At 44.9% G+C, this 17,453-nt stretch overlaps 1 protein-coding gene and 1 long non-coding RNA gene across 3 annotated transcripts in view; one reads left to right on the top strand and one right to left on the bottom strand.

Moving 5' to 3' along the window:
• Positions 1–4,627, top strand: part of LOC102948125 (wiskott-Aldrich syndrome protein family member 3) — a 50,251-nt gene extending 45,624 nt beyond the window's left edge. The window contains exon 9 of one of the 2 annotated variants that reach the window (XM_043522680.1): positions 805–4,627. In XM_043522680.1, coding sequence (XP_043378615.1) covers positions 805–962 — 158 coding nt within the window. In that variant the 3' untranslated portion in view covers positions 963–4,627. The remainder of the gene's footprint in view (positions 1–804) is intronic. The other variant, XM_007060170.4, reaches the window with a different exon arrangement.
• LOC122461725 lies at positions 2,260–17,104 on the bottom strand. Its single transcript, XR_006283848.1, has 3 exons — positions 16,978–17,104; positions 14,582–14,585; positions 2,260–2,270 (listed from the first exon to the last, which is right to left on the bottom strand). It is a non-coding gene; the product is annotated as an uncharacterized LOC122461725 (long non-coding RNA).
• Positions 17,105–17,453: the final 349 nt, after the last annotated feature.

Raw genomic sequence — 17,453 nt, 5'->3', positions numbered from 1 at the left:
TGGCACTGACCAGCAGTGAGGGGGACGGGTCTCGGCTCAGCAGAGATGGAGAGAGAAGGACATGTTGGGGATTCCAGCAGACACACATGCCCACGCATGCTAGAGGCCTGATCCAAAGCCCGTTGTAGTCAGTGCAAAGACCCGCACTGGTTTCCATGATCTGGGATCAGGGCCCGCGTGTTCAGGGGACCTGTGAAGAAGATTTTGTTGCTAACGTTACCTGTAAACACTGAAGAGAGGGGAATTATTGATGGGGGGTTAGAAGTAGGAGAGATGGGATGAGACTGAGCAAAGGGCCATTCAGTCTGGATATCAGGGGAAACATACTGCATGCAGCTTCTCAAGGGACGTGGTGGAAAGCCCCATCATTCGGGATGTTTAAAACCGGGATGCACAGAGCACAAGCAAATGCCCAATAGGGAACAAGCTTGCATTAGGCTCCATGGAGAAAGCGGTGGACAGCATGATCTAACATGCCTTTTCCTTCTTCATTTCTGCGAACAACGCTGGGTTGAACAGTAGGGAGGGAGGCAGGCAGGCAGGCTGTGGCTGTGGAGCCCCGTGGAGCCCACTGGTGGGCAGGCAGGGGGATTTTTACAGGTCCTCCTCTTTGCCAGATCCATAGAGGAGATGAGTCAGCTACAGCACCAGCTAGGGAGCAGTAGTTCAAGCTACAGCAGCCAATGCTTTTAGTTCTGAAGGTCCCTGGTTCACTCTTTGGGTGGCCATCACACATGCTTATATAGACAATGGGAGTAAGCTGCTCTTGCTGACCTTGGAGATTTTCCTTCCTCTCTACTGCAGGAATTCAACTCCGGAAAGTCCAGGAACAGTGGGAGCAGGAGGCGAAGAAGGAGCCAGTTGGCAATGATGTAGCCACTATCCTGTCCCGCAGGATTGCAGTGGAGTACAGCGAATCCGACGATGACTCGGAGCTGGACGACAATGAGTGGTCAGATTAAGAGAGCTCAGAATGCTGTGTTGGAGTGTACTCCCCCCTCCCTGCTTCTCCACAAGAAGGTGTGCATGGCTGGGCTTCCCTGAAAGCGAATGCTGACCGCTGTCAGCAGTTAGCGTGGCTTATTCAGGAGCTTTGCTTTTACACCATGTTGCATTGTTGAAAAAATGATGGCAGTGTTGTCAGTGGAGAGTGTGCATTGGTGGGACATGCTTTAAAAGCAGTAATAACAGCTATAGGCCCAGAATCTCGCCAGGTGTGGCTATGACACTTTAATAATACTGAGAACACAATGAGGTGAGGATCAGTGGAGTTACTCTGGATTTACACCAGGGTGGCGGCAATCGGAAGCTGGCCCCATGCATGTGTTTTTAGAGAAACAAAACTGCAGAAACAGCACTGCTTATTTGGCCAGATGTTAATTTTATAATGAAAAGCTCCTGAAAAAGCATCCTGTTCCCATAGCAAATACAGCCACATGGTCTTAGGTATCTAGAGATCACAATTCACTTGTTTGTATTTTCTGCAGATTTTTAAAATTGTTGGGATTTGGACCATATGAACTAGGGAAAAGCTCTGTTCGTTGCCCTGAAAGTTACATGCAGAAAGAGTCTGTTTTCCCTTTAAAGTAATGTCGTTAGCTTTGCGTTCTGACAGTCAGAAAGGAGAGTTCTCTGTTGTCTCCCAGTTTCACTTTTAAGAGCACATCCTGGGGTGGCACAGATGTTTGTGGCATGGTTATATTTCCTCTCTGCACTCAGATTCCCTGGAGAAGAGCATGAAAGGAAAGTTTAGTGTAAACCTGCTCTTCTCTTGCCATCAGCCAAGAAACAAAGCACTCATTACTGAGTAGAAAGGAATAAAGTCAGCTTAAAGAGAAAAGAACCTTGCAATAGATTTAAGTTGTCTAAGAAAGATTCTGAAGGCCTAGAAATAACTGGCTGACAGTGCTGTCCTATTGTTGTATCACCTTATTATTATTTGAAATAAAATTAACCACGCTAAATATAACTCTCAGCTGCACCAAAGCAACCCCACTGAAGTTAGTAGGGAGCAATATTTGTCCCTTTGGGTTGAATTTTGATTTTCAGTTTCTAGTATCTGAGAATCTCCTTGTACAATTGAGGCAAATTCAATCTTATTCCTGAAATAGTTACTGCGGGAACAATTCTTCCACTTTTACTCAGGCTGAATGGTACTGTACTCCATGAGCAGTGGTACTGGGTCGGGGTGGAGTACAGCAAACCTGACAATGACTCTGAACTGGGGGATAATGAGTAAGATTGGCAGGATCGGGCCCTGAGTTCAGATGCTGAAAAAACCAGTGAATAGTATTTGGTTTATTAATCCAAATGGACAGTGATTCATAAAAGCATTTTCATGCATACTAAGGGAAAAGCCCTGAGAATCCAAAGGGATCCCATGGGAAATATTGAAAACCCACAGTCAGTTCTGAAAACTACAAGAGAACAGGAAATGGATTCTGACCAATAGAAAACTGGCCAGTGTCACCCTTGAGTCTGTATGATATGGTCAAATAGGGCCCCAGTGTTCCAGGGACACACACGCACACATCAGCAAATGCACCATTTCCAATTCCCCATCCACAGTCTTGTCTGACTCATGGGTGGTGAATGAAACTGGATTCTCTTATTTCCCTCCCGGTAACAGGAAACTTACACTTTGGCTCCACCCTCTGGCTTCTTTGTCCATGCAGGTGACTGAAAAAAGCCAAGGGAAGGATACAGGCAGCTAGTGGTCTGTCGGAGTGAGAATGCGTGGGGTGCCTGCAGGCAGGAAGACCTGGTGAAGGGCAGGGAAAACATTGGCTGGAGCCCACAAGTGTCACTTCGAATAGGGTCCCATTTGGCTAGTGCCACCATTCACCCTTATCTACTAGAGAATGCTGCTATTGAGCCAGCCCGCTTTGCAGGGAGCGGGGGCGAGGGGGTTCGCTATTCTAACCAAGCAGCAATAGTTCCTGAAAAACTGCAGCTAGACGGCATATGTCAGACCAGTAACAGGAAAGGAAAAAGAAAACAAGACAACAACCCACAGGATGCAACACAGATTCTCAGTGGCATTAACAGAGGACCCAACAGCTCGGCTGCAGCTCCTGGGGCAATGGGAATGTTAAACACATATAGAAAGAGCTGGTGCCGTGTTGTTGAGCTGGGAATTCCTGGTATGCAGTAGTTACACCAAAGGCTCTTGCTCCTACCATCATCTTGTCTCTGTTAAGAACTGGCAGGCAACCCGCTCCCTGAGAAATGGAAAATACAGAGGTAGAAAGCTGCAAGCCAAACCCTGATCTCTTTACTCAGGCAAGTAGCGCCACTGAAGTCAATGATGCTACTTTCCTCAGTGAGGCGAGTAGGATTAGACCCCTACTGCAAGATCAGGAAAAGCCTTGTACGTTAAAAATAACATATACAAAACCACATAAGTATTTATTATATAGTGTTGTTAATATATGCATGATTTTGATGTGACCCACAAATGAAGAGAAATCCCAGACTGATGGGCTTGATGTGTAAGATTAAAAACATAATATATTCAGACATAAAGTGAATGCTAACGAGATTTAGTAATTGCCTTTATCTTTGGTACTGATCATAGGTTTATATCAGCTGGCCCACATGGCTGTGATAAAGCAGTGATGGGATTGGCAACAGCCCCTGAACATTGGCCCTGTTGTGTGTGAGTGCAGAGGAAGGGGGATTTTGACTTGAGGGCTACATGGCACCTCAGGAAGGGGAAAGGCTGCAAGGAGACTTCCCCTTATGACCTTGTGTGGGGCCTCGGCACAGTCCCTGCCCTTGCAAGCTGGATGTGCAAGGTCTGGGGACTCTAATGCAGAGAAGGATATTGGTGTCTGGTGAGGCACTGTAGGCACAGTGCCTGAGGGAATGGCCTCCAGAGCGCAGCCCACTACCCTTCTCACCTTTGCAAATGTGAGCTGTGTCTTAAAGTCACAGAGTCTGACACTGCTCTACTTTCACTGGTTTCATACCTGTGTAGCTCCATTAACTTCAGTGAGTTACTCCTGATTTACTCTGGCTTATGACATCAGAATCAGGTGCACAGTCTTGCCCACCACAGATTGGCTCCTAACTGTGACAGGGCCAGACTCTGCCCAGTTTACTCAAGCAAAACTCACTAGTTCATGGGAGCCTGGCCTGAACTAGAGGATGGGACTTGGCTCTGCAATGGGTTTGTTTCATTTGCACAACCCAAGATGTTAGTTGATCATTTTCTCCAGTATTGTTGACATGGCCTTTCATAAGACAGCATAACAAACCAAAGCTGGGGCCTCTCTCCAAACCAGCACACCTGCTTTCAGGCATAAAGTGGCCTGGGGGATAGGATTAAAATTCACAATGATCTGGACCAACTGGGAAATGACTGCCTAGGAAGGAGTACTGCAGAAAGGGATCTGGGGATTATAGTGCATCACAAGCTAAATATGAGTCAACAGTTTCACACTGTTGTACAAAAGGCAAACATCATTCTGGGATGTATTAGCAGGAGTGTTGTAAGCAAGACATGAGAAGTAATTCTTCCGCTTTACTCCGTGCTGATTAGGCTTCAACTGGAGTATTGTGTCCAGTTCTGGGCACCACATTTCAGGAAAGATATGAACAAACTGGAGAAAGGCCAGAGAAGAGCAACAAAAATGATGAAAGATCTGAAAAACATGACCTATGAGGGAAGATTGAAAAAATTGGGTTTGTTTAGTCTGGAGGAGAGAAGACTGAAAGGGGACATGATAACACTTTTCAAATACATAAAAGGTTGTTACAAGGAGGAGGGAGAAAAATTGTTCTCATTAACTTCTGAGGATAGGACAAGAAACAATGGGCTTAAGCAGCAAAGGTAGTTTAGGTTGGACATTATAGGAAAAGCTTCCTGTCAGGTAGTTAAACACTGGAACAAATTGCCTAGGAGGTTGTGGAATCTCCATCACTGGAGGCTTTTAAAACAGGTTATACAAACACCTGTCAGGAGTGGTTTAGTTATTACATAGCCCTGCTTTGAGCGCAGGGGACTGGACTAGATGGGCTCTAGGCACCATCAAAGCAAGCACGTGTTTGGGGTGGCACAATTCCAGGGGTGGCATTCTGGCCACCCTTTATTTATTTATTTTTTTTGCTTGGGCAGTTGCGCTCTCGGAGCTTGGGGTGGCAAATTTTTTGCTCGGGGTGGCAAAAAACCTAGAGCCGGCCCTGACTAGATGACCTCTCGAGGTCCCTTCCAGTCCTACACTTCTATGACTCTATGATTCTGCTCCCTTTGATGTCAGTGGCAAAACCCCTGGTAGTTTCAGAAGAAGCAAGATTAGCCCTCAAAGCTGTACATAGGAAGACATATCTTGGTTAGGAACTGTGGGGACAGACACACATGGAGACAGAGGCATAGCCCACAGGTCACAGCCCAGGAGCACATGGCTTTATGTCAGCATTGCACTGCCCAGATTCTGGCCTGCTATGGGAGCTGAAACAGCTCCTGGTGTGAACTCGAAGAGGGGCTACTCTCACTTACGGCACCATCCCCGTGGCTGTCTGTAGGCTGCGCTACAGCCCACGATAGTGAATGATATGGGGACACCTCTTCCTACACTGGCATGCGATGGCCAGAGTAGAAAGGGGCCCTTATGTGCTGCTGTTGAGGAGGGTAGTGTATTGGCTGCTTACGTTGGCCCTGTATTGCTCTTGCACTAGGGGGATTGATCCCCAGCCTGTTCCGTCTCCTTAACAACTCCAGTCCATTGCTGGAGCACCACTGGCCACCATTGGCCCCTCTCTTTTGTGTTTATAGCTGTAGTTGCATTATGTGTTGTGCTAAGCAATCCACTGAGGAGTAGCTGTAGTAAGATTGATCAGGCCCATGCCAGGGCTGATCCTGTAGTATATTTCCTAGCACACAGCTTTGGAGTGTTTTGTTCTCTCTGGGGTCACACCAGCCATCTTTCCGAAAGTCCATTTGGCCACATTGTTGTTGCACAGCAGCCTAAGGGACAAAGTCTTTTGGAGAGGTATTTATCAGAGACGCTTTTAAAGCTATATCTACTCGGTGCATGCGTGTAGGTGCGCACTTGCGTTGTTTGCAGAGATAAAATGCCACCGTGCACCCTCTCACAGCAGTCGAGTGGACTTGCTTTTCCTTCCATATCTATTTACATGCTTGTGCCATATGCTCCCCTCCTCTCCCTCATAAATACCACCTGATTCAGAGCACATGTTGCTGCCCTTTTGCTGCAGCTCTGTCTAGAACCATCACTTCCCCTCAGACATAAGCACATTCCCTCCACAAAGTTCTGCAAGCAAAGCAGGAGAATCACAGCTCACTAAGAGTTTATGGGCCAGATCCCCATAAACTGGCGCAGTTTACCTGCCTTCTGTGGAGCAACACTGAGTTACTCCATCGGACCATACATGTTTTCTATGGGCCTGATCCTACAAAGGGGGTGAGCATCCTCATTTGCCATTGACTTGAGGGGCTCAGCACCTCAGTGGATTGGTCCTTATATAGTTTTGTTAGGCAGAATTAATATATTTTTGTCCCAAGTCCTACGTTATGTATCAAATCAAATGTATATAGGCCCAGATCCTCAACGGGTGAATACTGATGTATCTCCATTTAAGTCAACGGTACTATAATAATTTACACCAGCTGAGAATAGGGCCCATAAACTCCTAGTTTTAAATATTTTGTATATGTGTGCCTGTTTCCATATACACTGCTAAAAGTAGGCCAGGCTACGTTATACAACCAGAAACATTCAATCCCCAGATGGGGTGATATAAAAGTGAATATTTAAATATTTTATCTAGCTTGGCAGCCAGTAAAAAGTACAATCCAGGTCACAGCTGATTGAATTTCTCCTCTCTGTCAAGTACATCAGAAGCAGGCTGAGCAAAAATCCACTATACATTAAGGTGTAATGTGTCATGTTAAAAGAGAGCCTGATAGTTTACTGACAACACACAATCACACTATGCCAAACATTTAACAACCTGGACCTACCTAGTGAGAGCTCCTATTTCCATTTTATGAGTCTTGTCATGCCTGCCAATTTATGGACATTGATTAAAAATAGTAAACAAAAGATTGCATCCAGGGGAAACAGTATTCAGTTTATTTACCACATGAGATATCCTGTAGCCAGTTAAAAATAAATACATTATGTTGAGCCTGCTATGGAGATCAGTTGAAGCATCTACTCCATGGAGTCCACAAGGGATGTGTCTGTGCAGATCTTCCTGGGAAATGACTAGTTACTATGGTGATGAGTATCCCAGAGATAGAGAGGTAGATCTTCCATAAATGAGGTCTATTCTCCATGGCTAATTATGTTACTGAAGGCTGATCCAACTCCTGTTGAAGTGAATGGAAAGTGTAGTGCAGGGCAGGTCCAGACATCAGACCCTGTTTTTCCCTTGACTTCAGTGAGAATTGGATCAGGCTCTTGAGCCTAGCGGTTCTCACAGGATCATTACCTGAAAGACAAGGGATTATTTATTTTCCAACCTTCCACTGAGGATTTGAAGAATACTGTTGTGATGCAGTAAACTGGGGAAGAGCTACCATCATATTGCTCAAATGCTCCTACTTTTGAAGATGTCCTGTCCCTTGAAGGCTTTGCTTTTGGTGACCAAACATAATATTTAGTTTGGATTCTCCAGAGAGCTCTGACCTCATAAATCTTCTATCTTTAGCTCTTTTTTAAGCTGCCTGACTGTGTAACCGGTAGCTGCTTGTTTTAGCTGAGAGAAGCTCCCCCCCCCCCACCGCATTTTCGGCACACGGATACTTTTATGTTTGAATGATGTGCTAGCAATTTCTCAGAACAGGTGACACTTCATGGTACTGGGGCATAACTGTTGTGCAACTGTGGGCCTGGTCCTGCAGTCCTTACTCACACCCATTGAAGTCAATGAGAACCTTGTCTGAATAAGGGCTTCAGGATCAGGCCTGTAATAACTTTACTTAGGCTTTAGTGGTAAGTGCCATGTAATTACACACTGATAGAACCACAGATATTAGAGATGAGCGACTCGTGGGGCTTGTCTTAGTTCATATGTCCACCAGCACTGGATTGTTCGCTCTTGAAATTACTTGTTCCTGTGGATTAATGTGGACCAAATCTTCTGACCCAGGTCAGGACTGTAGTAAGGTCCTGGACACGATGGCACAGAACAAGAGTCTACTGTGCAGAGAGAAGCACTGCAAAGCTAATGAATGTACAGCCCTAGCAGAGCAAAGCTACCTGCAGCAGCTTTGTGAGGGGAGTTTTCAGGGTGTGGCCAGTGGATCCGCATGCCAGAAAACCCCTGGTATTGGTGTTGCAGTGACTGCAGAGGCTCCCCTATGCCTGGCAGCATCAGCTCCCCTGCCATTCCGTGGTCCCAGGAGAGGCATTCCAACCCTAAGGAACTTTCCTATGCAGAGCTCTCAGGCTCTGTGCATGGTAGAGGCTCTGGTCCTGTGTCACTAGATCCAATCAGCGGGATTGTATTTACTGTTACTATTATTTATGGCATCACAGGTCAGCGTGGCACTTTACGGACAAAAATAAAAGGACAGGACGCTGTCCTGAGGAGTTTGCAGTTTAACACAGAGATCATATAACCTGCACTGCACTTTAAAAGATCAATCATTTACACATTCATAAATTTACCATCTAATTAGATGCTATTTGTGGTGTCATTAATTACCCTGCCACTACATTGTAATTACTCATTAGTGCCTGAATAAAGAGAGAGCACAAGTGAGCCAGGGGTTTAGGGTGAGATTGGCAGTTTAGGCTTCTCAGCATCTATTAAAGTGCTAGAAGTGTCGCCCTGGGATACTATGTATTTTTAAAACTGGTATCTGTGCTCCCAGACATATTTTCCCTTTATTTGTCTTTCTTGCTTTGCACTGAATGAGGCAGTCATGCTGGTCTTTCATCCATCATAGTCCAAAGTAGAGGTAAAGCTGTCCATTTCACAAACACCATCACAGCTGGCACTCATGCCTGGCTGGGAGCCTCAATAGTGAGACTGATTGATTAGGCCCTGGAGCCTGAACAAACCTGTCACCCCTAGAAGGGGTCTATCCAGGTGAAGGTTGCAACACATGGATGGTAAGTTGGGAGTGTTTGTGCTAACACTACTTTGTAGACTTATGGGTACCTCCCCTCAGCTGGCCCCAGAGTTGCCGTTCCAGCACCGTATAGCAGCACTAAAAATGGGGTCTAGTTTACCAGGTACCATTAGCTTTTCCCTTTTTGGTATCATTCCATACATGAATCATGCCTGGCTGAGAAGAAGTATTCTACATGCAGGTGCTGGTGATGTTTAGATTTACTGTCTATCATAGAGCATGGACAGTAAGGGGTATACAGCTTATTGATGTAGTAAACAATTCATGTACTTTTGATGGTAGTGTTGACACTGACATAGTTGAGAATAAACATGTGGCCAGAGGATGTCAGAGGTTAGTCACAGCACAGACTAACACAGAGCATCCATCACATTCTAGTACAGTATACTTCAAGGGTTTTAGTACTTGGGACCAGATTTTCAAAGGTATTTAGGTGCCTTGCTTGCTTGGGTACATTATTTCCTTTCCAAGAGTGTTCATTATCATACTCACTGCTAGGAATAATGGATTAGAGGTAGAGCTAGTTATAGACTCAAAAGATAATAGGTTAATCTTCCCCGCCAAACAATATGAATATTTACACATGGCCAAAGATAAGACAATAAAAATCAAGGGCCAGATTTTCAAAGGTATTCAGGCACTTAAAGACGCAGCTAGATGTCAAGTGGGACTTTCAAAAGCACCTAAGCAAGCAAGGCACATAACTACCTTTGAAAATCTGGTCCGAAGTGCTAAAGTCTGCTTGTTCGGTTGCAGAAATGTGTGTCAGCAGTTTGACTACATGGACCAAGCACATCCTGCTTGCCTGCTTCCCTACAGAATTTTCAGAAATGCCTAGTTGGGGGTTTCAGTGGCACATCCTCACAGCTCCCAGGGGCACACTCAATGTATGAACTCCACTGGCATGGTTAACCCCTACTACTATGCTTTGCACTGTCTGCTTAGCATATTGGGGTACTTTGTGTAGTATATATAACCCTTAATGAAAAAGAACAATTTGTACATCAGATAATGTAAGATAAAGGTGGAGAAGAAACCCTGTGTTCAGTACAATTAAATACATGCTTTCTAGTTGGCTTTTTTTTTAATCTATAAAACACACACATAATGTATTACACAAGGCCAGGATTTGATCTCTCTCTCTATTGTTTTGGATGGTCAATAACGTTAGTATGTTGTGCATGCATCCAGAACATGACAATTTAAATCACATGTCAATTTAATATCTAAGGAAATTCAAGGATTGTCATAGTCTGATATGTTTAGCTTTTGAATCTGACTAATTAGCTGCATGATTTCACTCCATAGTTTCTAGACCTGATAAATAATGATCATGATGCATTAAATGTACACAGGGTCTCCTATTAAGGCTGTATATCAAGAGGTGAGATTGATTCCCATTGGGATTCTGTCTGTACATTCATGTTGTGTTCAGTTAGCCCTTAAGGAATGTTTCTCCTTGGGCATTACAGGCAAGGTCAGAGTCGTATATAGCTGACCCCTCATATCTTTATTTAAGATCCAGAAGGGTGTTTAGCCAGGTCTGATTTTCCTTCAGTGAGTTGTCTAGGATTGCCTCTCCAGATTGAGCCTTGCCCAAGTGACTGATCCTGCAGTCATTTGCTGAGGCAAAGTGTTTATTAGTTTTAATGGGCTATTTTCCCTGAGTAAGCCCTAAAGACTCCAATAGCTTGAGGTTTCAGAAATGCTTCCAAGGTAAACAAAACGAGAGATGATTTGATCTTCCCTAATCGTCTCCTTCTGTGGTGTAGGAAGCTCTGACTGGAGAACCCAGGACAGAGGAGAATGTGTCACAGGAAGGAAGGGAGGATGAACTATCACTCCATGAAATATGTAGAGAAAATATGGCCAGGCAGATGGAATGCAGCGCACCACAGTGTCCTTGGGAGGCAAAACTGGCACATTAGCTGGTCTAATCTCTTCTCTATTAGTCAGAGTTTGCACAGAGCTCTGAAGATGTAAAGTGCTAATGATTCCTGGGTTCTCACCCTTTCCCACACAATGCACCTTTCCTTAAGATGGTCACCCTCTCATGGGTACCTCCCCACAACTGGACTCCCAGAACTGATACTAAACCTCCTTATGGGAACTTTTGGCAGTTAGTTGCATGAGAAATTATTAGAAGGACAGAATTAAAGAGAGAAGATGAAAATACACTTGTCTAATGTAGCAATTTTGTTGCATGTCCCCCCATTTTGTATCTCTCCTTCTTATTTCCCTTCCCTAGGCATGAGACTTTATATTTATTAGGTCCATATCTCGCTTTGGTGATTACAACCATAGTCGCTCCCAGTGGCACTGCAGTTTGTTTCTGGCCTCCTTTGTGCTTGCTGCCCCTCTCTGGTTTTAATGTATTCCAGAAATGTGATAAAGATTGACTTTACCCCCCAAAGAAACACCTGAGAAAGGAAGACATGAAGCAGCTGCAGAGAAGCAGAGGTGCTTGGAGAGTTTTTTTTAAACTTGGTTGGTAAAAAAAAAAATTGGTTTTTGTTGGAAAGTGGTAGCCCAAAACCAGTGCTGGACAAGGCTGCAGTCTGTGGAAAATGTTACTGCTTGAAGCGTGGGAGGTGTTTTAATAGGGAAAAGGATGCACTTCTGTGGACCACTTGGAAGTTCGTCATAGACCGTCCATAAGTCACACGGTATTAGATCAAGGCTACATTTTCAAAAGCGGCTGCTGATTTTGGGTGGCTCCTGGCGGGGTGCCCAGTTTGAGACTGTTCAGCTTCATTTTCAGAAGTACTGAGGATCTGCAGCTCACATTGCCTTCAGCTAGAGTTGTGAGCTCTCCGCACCTCTGGAAACCAAGTCTAATATGTTCTCAAGTTGGCCGTCCAAAACCTGGGCACTCCCAATGAGTAGCCACTCTTGGAAATTGGGCTATAAATAATGGGGAAGCAAGAATTGAGGGAGTTGAGCAGACAGTACAAAAAATGTGATTCAGGAAGAAATTCTGTCCATCACCGTGTTAGGAAATTCCTCACTGTCTGGAGGCCCTATCGTGGCTGAACGGTCTCAGTTCCCACTGAAGCTGATGAGCAGTAACTTTTTAGCCTGTAATCCATGCTTGCCTATACCTGACATCCATGCTAGGTACTTTTGGTACAAAGAGAGACACTTTTTCCACAAGACTATTCATAAAAGACCTGGAGTAAAAACAAATTTGACTTTGACTAAGCCCAATGAAGTTACAATGGGTGAAAACTGAGGGCATAAAGATTTCTTCTACGGAATGTGGTCTGGTTGTTCCAGCGAATGACTGGGGGTCAGAATTCCGGGGTTCTAATTGTGGCTCTGCCACTGATTCACTGGATACTGTTGTAGCTGTAGGCAACTCATTTCCCTGTGTCTCAGCTTACCCATCTGGAAAATGGGTCTGATGCTCACCTCTCTGACTGAAGTGTTATGAGGATTAATTAATCAATCAATCTTTGAGATTCTTAGAAGAAAGGTGCTACACAAAGGGCCAAAGTTCTGAAGTGAGAAACACTGCAGTATTAAACTCTATTCTTCCCCCCAGCATATCGAGGGGGGCAAAATCCTTTAATGAAGCCCATCTCTTTCTCTTGACTTTATCGCCTATGCTCTCACAGTGGTGTGATTGCATTTCAGGAGCACTTTACATTGTATTGTTTTACTACTGATTTTTAAAACATCTATATTTTTAATTAACATATTGTTTTTCAAAGTGGAAAAAATACTCACGTAAGACCAGGAGATTGTCCAAAGTTTTGTGCTGCTGCTGCTGCTTTGGGAGTGGGTGAGAGCCGGATGAATGAATGTTCAGAGGCAGGTTCCAAAAGAGTGAAATTCACACGAGTTCCTGAGCCCCACTTATGGCCCATGTGTCTTCAAACAGGGCTGAACTGTGAGTGAAGTGGTGCACAGACTGTGAATTTCACCTAGTTCCTGCACTTAGATCCAAGCATAGATTTTGTGCTGGCTCATCTTCAAAGGGGTAAATTTCATCTAGATCTTGTAATGAGATCCAGGCAAACAGACCCTTGAGCTCTTGTGAAACCCAGTTAAGATAATGGGGCTCCGTTTTGGCACAGGGGGTGGATTCCATTTCATTACCAGGCCATTGTAAGTAATTGTCCACAGAAAAAGAATGATGTGATTATAAATATGTAGGGATTAAGTGTCCCCCTTGCTCAGGCAAAACTTCCTAGAGCTTTGGGTGACAGGATGAGACTGCAATGCCTGACAGAAAGGTCACTGTCATTGGTTCAAGATAGTTTTTCTGAATGTAAGTGACTGAAATCCTTTCCTTGTCATATAATCATGAATAAAGTAGTGTAAGGGGACAAATTAATGATCTGTTATTGCAGCGTGTTGATGAGAGCTGTAATAATGAGACTTACTGGATTCCATCTGTGCTTAACTAGACTGAAATGTTCTTTGCTGCTCCTTCAAAAAGTGTCTTGGCAGCTCTCTCCACATCCTAGTAACTTTTGACCAAGAAACTGACAATTTCAGTGCCTATGGGGAGAAAACTACACAATGCTGGCACCAGTTACTACTAACAAGGGTTGATATAAACTGTAGAAAACCAATGGGGAGCAGAGAGAGAGAATCCAATGAACTGAAGGCAGGTAAACAATGTGAAGCTTTCAAGGCCATACTTGCAAATGATATGGCTCACACTTCCTCCACCTAGAATGAAACTGACAATGAGCTGCCTACATGTTTGACACCTTTGTTAAACGCAGTGTGATACAGCAGACTCCTTGGGTGGCAGGGAATATACGGAGTAAAAGTTTCCATCCCTTTTTCTTATCATGTCTGCATTTTTATGAAGTTAGCCATCTCTGTGAGACTCTCACCGGGGCGGGAGTGGAGAATATGTGCTTAGTATCCATACTCCGCTCACTGTGGGTGAAATTCTTTCCTGTGCAGAAGCCCAGCCCAAGGAATCACTTATATCCCACAAGTTGGAGTTTAAGTGATGCAATAGGTGTTGAGCCCTCCCTTTGCACTGGTGTGAAATCCAGCCTCCCTTCATATTTTCCCCAGGAGCATGGCAATGTGCACTTGGTTACATTTCTGTTTCTTGTTATTTCAGTGCTGGGGTGGGGAGTGTTTGCTGGTGCGTGCATCTTTGGCACAAAGCCTCAGTGTCACTGCAAATAATATCATTGCACTCAGTGATTTTTTTCAGTAGTTATTTCCATATGGAGAAGTTTAAGATTTTCATTCCATTCTGGTCAGATTCATCACCAATGCAAACTCTTTATTTGGCTTTGATTGGATATTAAAGTAGCTAAAAACCTTTCCCTGAAACGATTTTTTAGGAGTGCTTTAGACTTCCCCATGTTAATAACCTTTCTCCATTTTTAAGCAGCTTGACATGCCCGTGGAGAATTTGGAATGATACACTCACATAGTGCTAGTTTGACCGTACTATGAGACTGTTCCCCACTGCTTATTCACAGTATTGAGAGGTTTCACTGTGCTATATATGGCTGCTAGAACTCTTGTTTTATATTCTTTTTCTAGCAAGACATTGGGAAATGCTGCATTAGCAAAATTCATTATTGACACAAGTGCCTTTTGTGGAAATTGACATTACATTTCCAAGGAGCTGGGGGGGGGGGGGGGGGGAGGGATGGTTATATGAAATCATCAGTAACACGCAGGACCAGGAAATGACATGCATGCACATAGCATTGTAGGGTTCTCAGCTAGTGTGGGTCGGGCTGGGAAACTACACACAGAGCCAAGATAGACCCACACAGTCAGTCTAGATTAACTTTCTGCTTTTGACTATGCCTACACAGGAGCTCTTCATGTGACCCTTTAAAGCAAATAGGAATTTTACCATTTATCTCACTAATACTGGGCCCATATCACCCGCCTTGAGCTCAGCTTGCCAGCCTGAGACTTCCTGTTATTTTTGCTGTGCCCTGGGCCTGTCTCCTTTTGTCCCTGTTAAGCCAGGGTGATGACAGGAACAAACAGAAGCTGGGGGCTGCCAGTTGGCTGCTACACCGAGGCCTGTTGGGGCTGTGAAGAGCACCCGTTGCTATGAAGGTGTCTGCAGTTCTGAGTAGGGTGCTGTGTTGCATTAGGAGAGCTGGAGGGCTACATGTGGCGTTTGGGCTCTATTTTGACTGCTCCTCAATCCAGCCATTCAGAGTTAATCCAGTGTAATGCAGGTTGGCTGCAGGGATTGAATCTGGACTCTCTCTATTTACTAGCATAAGCCCTTACTGCTTACACAAGAGGACCAAGACTCATAAGCCAAAGTTCATGGTCCAGCCAGTAAGAGTCACTCTTTGCTGGTGAGGATTATACCACAGCCCTCAGAAGCACTAAGATTTGTACCTAGGTGGTAAACTTTTCATTTTTGTTTCCAGTGGTTGTTTCCCCAAGATTTAACTTTTCCTTCCAGTACAGCTACCAGGAAAGGGGTGTCTCGGGGGGGGGCGGGGAAGAACCAGCACTGCAGATGTCAGTGAAACATCAGCTCTCCCGAACACAAAGAGATCTGTGCCTCACAAACTACAACACCACAATATCAGCCATGATTCCATCTGTTCACTGAACGTAGCATTGCTCTAAGCCTTTATTCTGGTTGTGGCCAACCCAAAGCCCTCCCCATAAACTCTTCCATCTCGGGGTGGGAATCAATTGCAGAGAGGACTGTGCATAGAGACCATTGTGCAGCTGGCGCAGCCACATATGCATATGCTTACAAGCATGTGTTCTGTGCCCCCTGTCCTTTGGCCATGCCCTGGTATGATCCTCCAATATTCCTTTTTCAGCAGCCTTGTGGAGCTTTCTGTCTGCAGACAGTATTTCCAGGGGGGCGAGAACTGAAGCTGCAATCTTCCACCATGTGACTTGCATGGATTTGGGCAGCGGTTTTCTGGCAGGTGTCCATGCACAAGATGAGCCAGAATTCAGTCCATGAAATCAGTCTGGATTTCTACGCAACACATGCAGGTCCCAAAGCAAGCCAGTGAATCCATTCACAAATGTTGCTCAGTGCAAACAATTTCTTTCATTATTACTAATCAATGGATTGCGCTTTATGGTAACAAAATCAGAATGATTAAAGGCAAACTGCAAGCTTTTCTTTAAAAAAAAAAAAGTGAAAACTCTATTACAGTGTCTTGGCTGCTTAGTGACACACATGGTACGTGGGACAACATACAGGCCTGGCTCCGCCCATGTGCTGGTGACATCATTCCCAAACATCACTGTTCCAATGAGATGGGTGTTCATGCAGAACTATATCCACCCACAGCACTTAATAACTATTCATAATACTGACACGTCACAGGGATAATGCAGTGACCTATGGCAACAAAGAGGTGATGACCATAGGACTAGAGGCTGCTGCTACCCTTCTTTTCACAAGTAAGCCCATTGACTTCAGTCGGGTTATTTGTGTGCCTAAGCACTACTGATGTGAGTACAGTCAGGCAGGATTGGGCCCATCAACTCTTCTGCTTCACGGGACAATCTCTTACTATATGCGTGTACAATGCCTTGCACAGCGGGGCTGTGACCTCAGCTGGGCCTGTTAGCACAGCTGTAACTAAACAATCAGTGAGACTAATCAGCTCCCTTGGGGAGGGGCTGTGTTGTTTATTCTTCTGGTAAAACCAAACAGGGACTGAATAAAAAATCAGTAGGAGCCACCCCAGGACTGGACACTTGGAGGGATACACCAACTCTGGGAGCGAGACTGTATTTCTTACAGGTACACTGCAAAACTTTGGGAAAGAAGGAAAATCTCTGGTAAAGGCCCCAGATCTGTACCGTTCTGTATGTGCAGAGAGGCAAATCCCAAACAAGAGCATATTAACCAGGCCTCTTTCTTGGCCCTGCTGGGGCACCCATTCCGATCCCCTTCTCCCCCAACCTGCTCTGCGCTGCTCTGGCGTGTTTGAGCTGCCACCAACCCTTGCAGGGGGAGCACTGGCTCCTGAGTGGAGTGCTTGGGGCTACAGGGAATGACTTGCACGGGGCTTCATTTCACACTGTAAGGTCACGCTTACATCTGCAATCACTGGCTCTTTATGAATGATTATTTAACACGTATACACAGTCCTCATTTGGGCCAAACTTCAACTGCCGTCGGAGGGAGCTTTCCCTGAGTCAGGGCTGTGTGAAAACAGAGCTCTGATCTGGCCCCTTAGTTACAGTAGCTTGATCGCTAGGTCAGTTATTAAACTACTTCTCTGAATGGTGGATAATGACATATCTCCCAGCTGGTCTGTGTCTCTCCTGGCCACATACCCAGAGATAGCAGAACTGGGAGCATTTCCAGACCACTGGGCTCTGGAGTATAATTCAAGAATCCCTTTTATCC

The sequence above is a fragment of the Chelonia mydas genome, chromosome 9 (assembly GCF_015237465.2).
Source record: "Chelonia mydas isolate rCheMyd1 chromosome 9, rCheMyd1.pri.v2, whole genome shotgun sequence".
NCBI lineage: Eukaryota > Metazoa > Chordata > Testudines > Cheloniidae > Chelonia > Chelonia mydas.
Note: the sequence above shows the minus strand (reverse complement) of the source record. Positions and strands in the feature narration are given on the sequence as shown.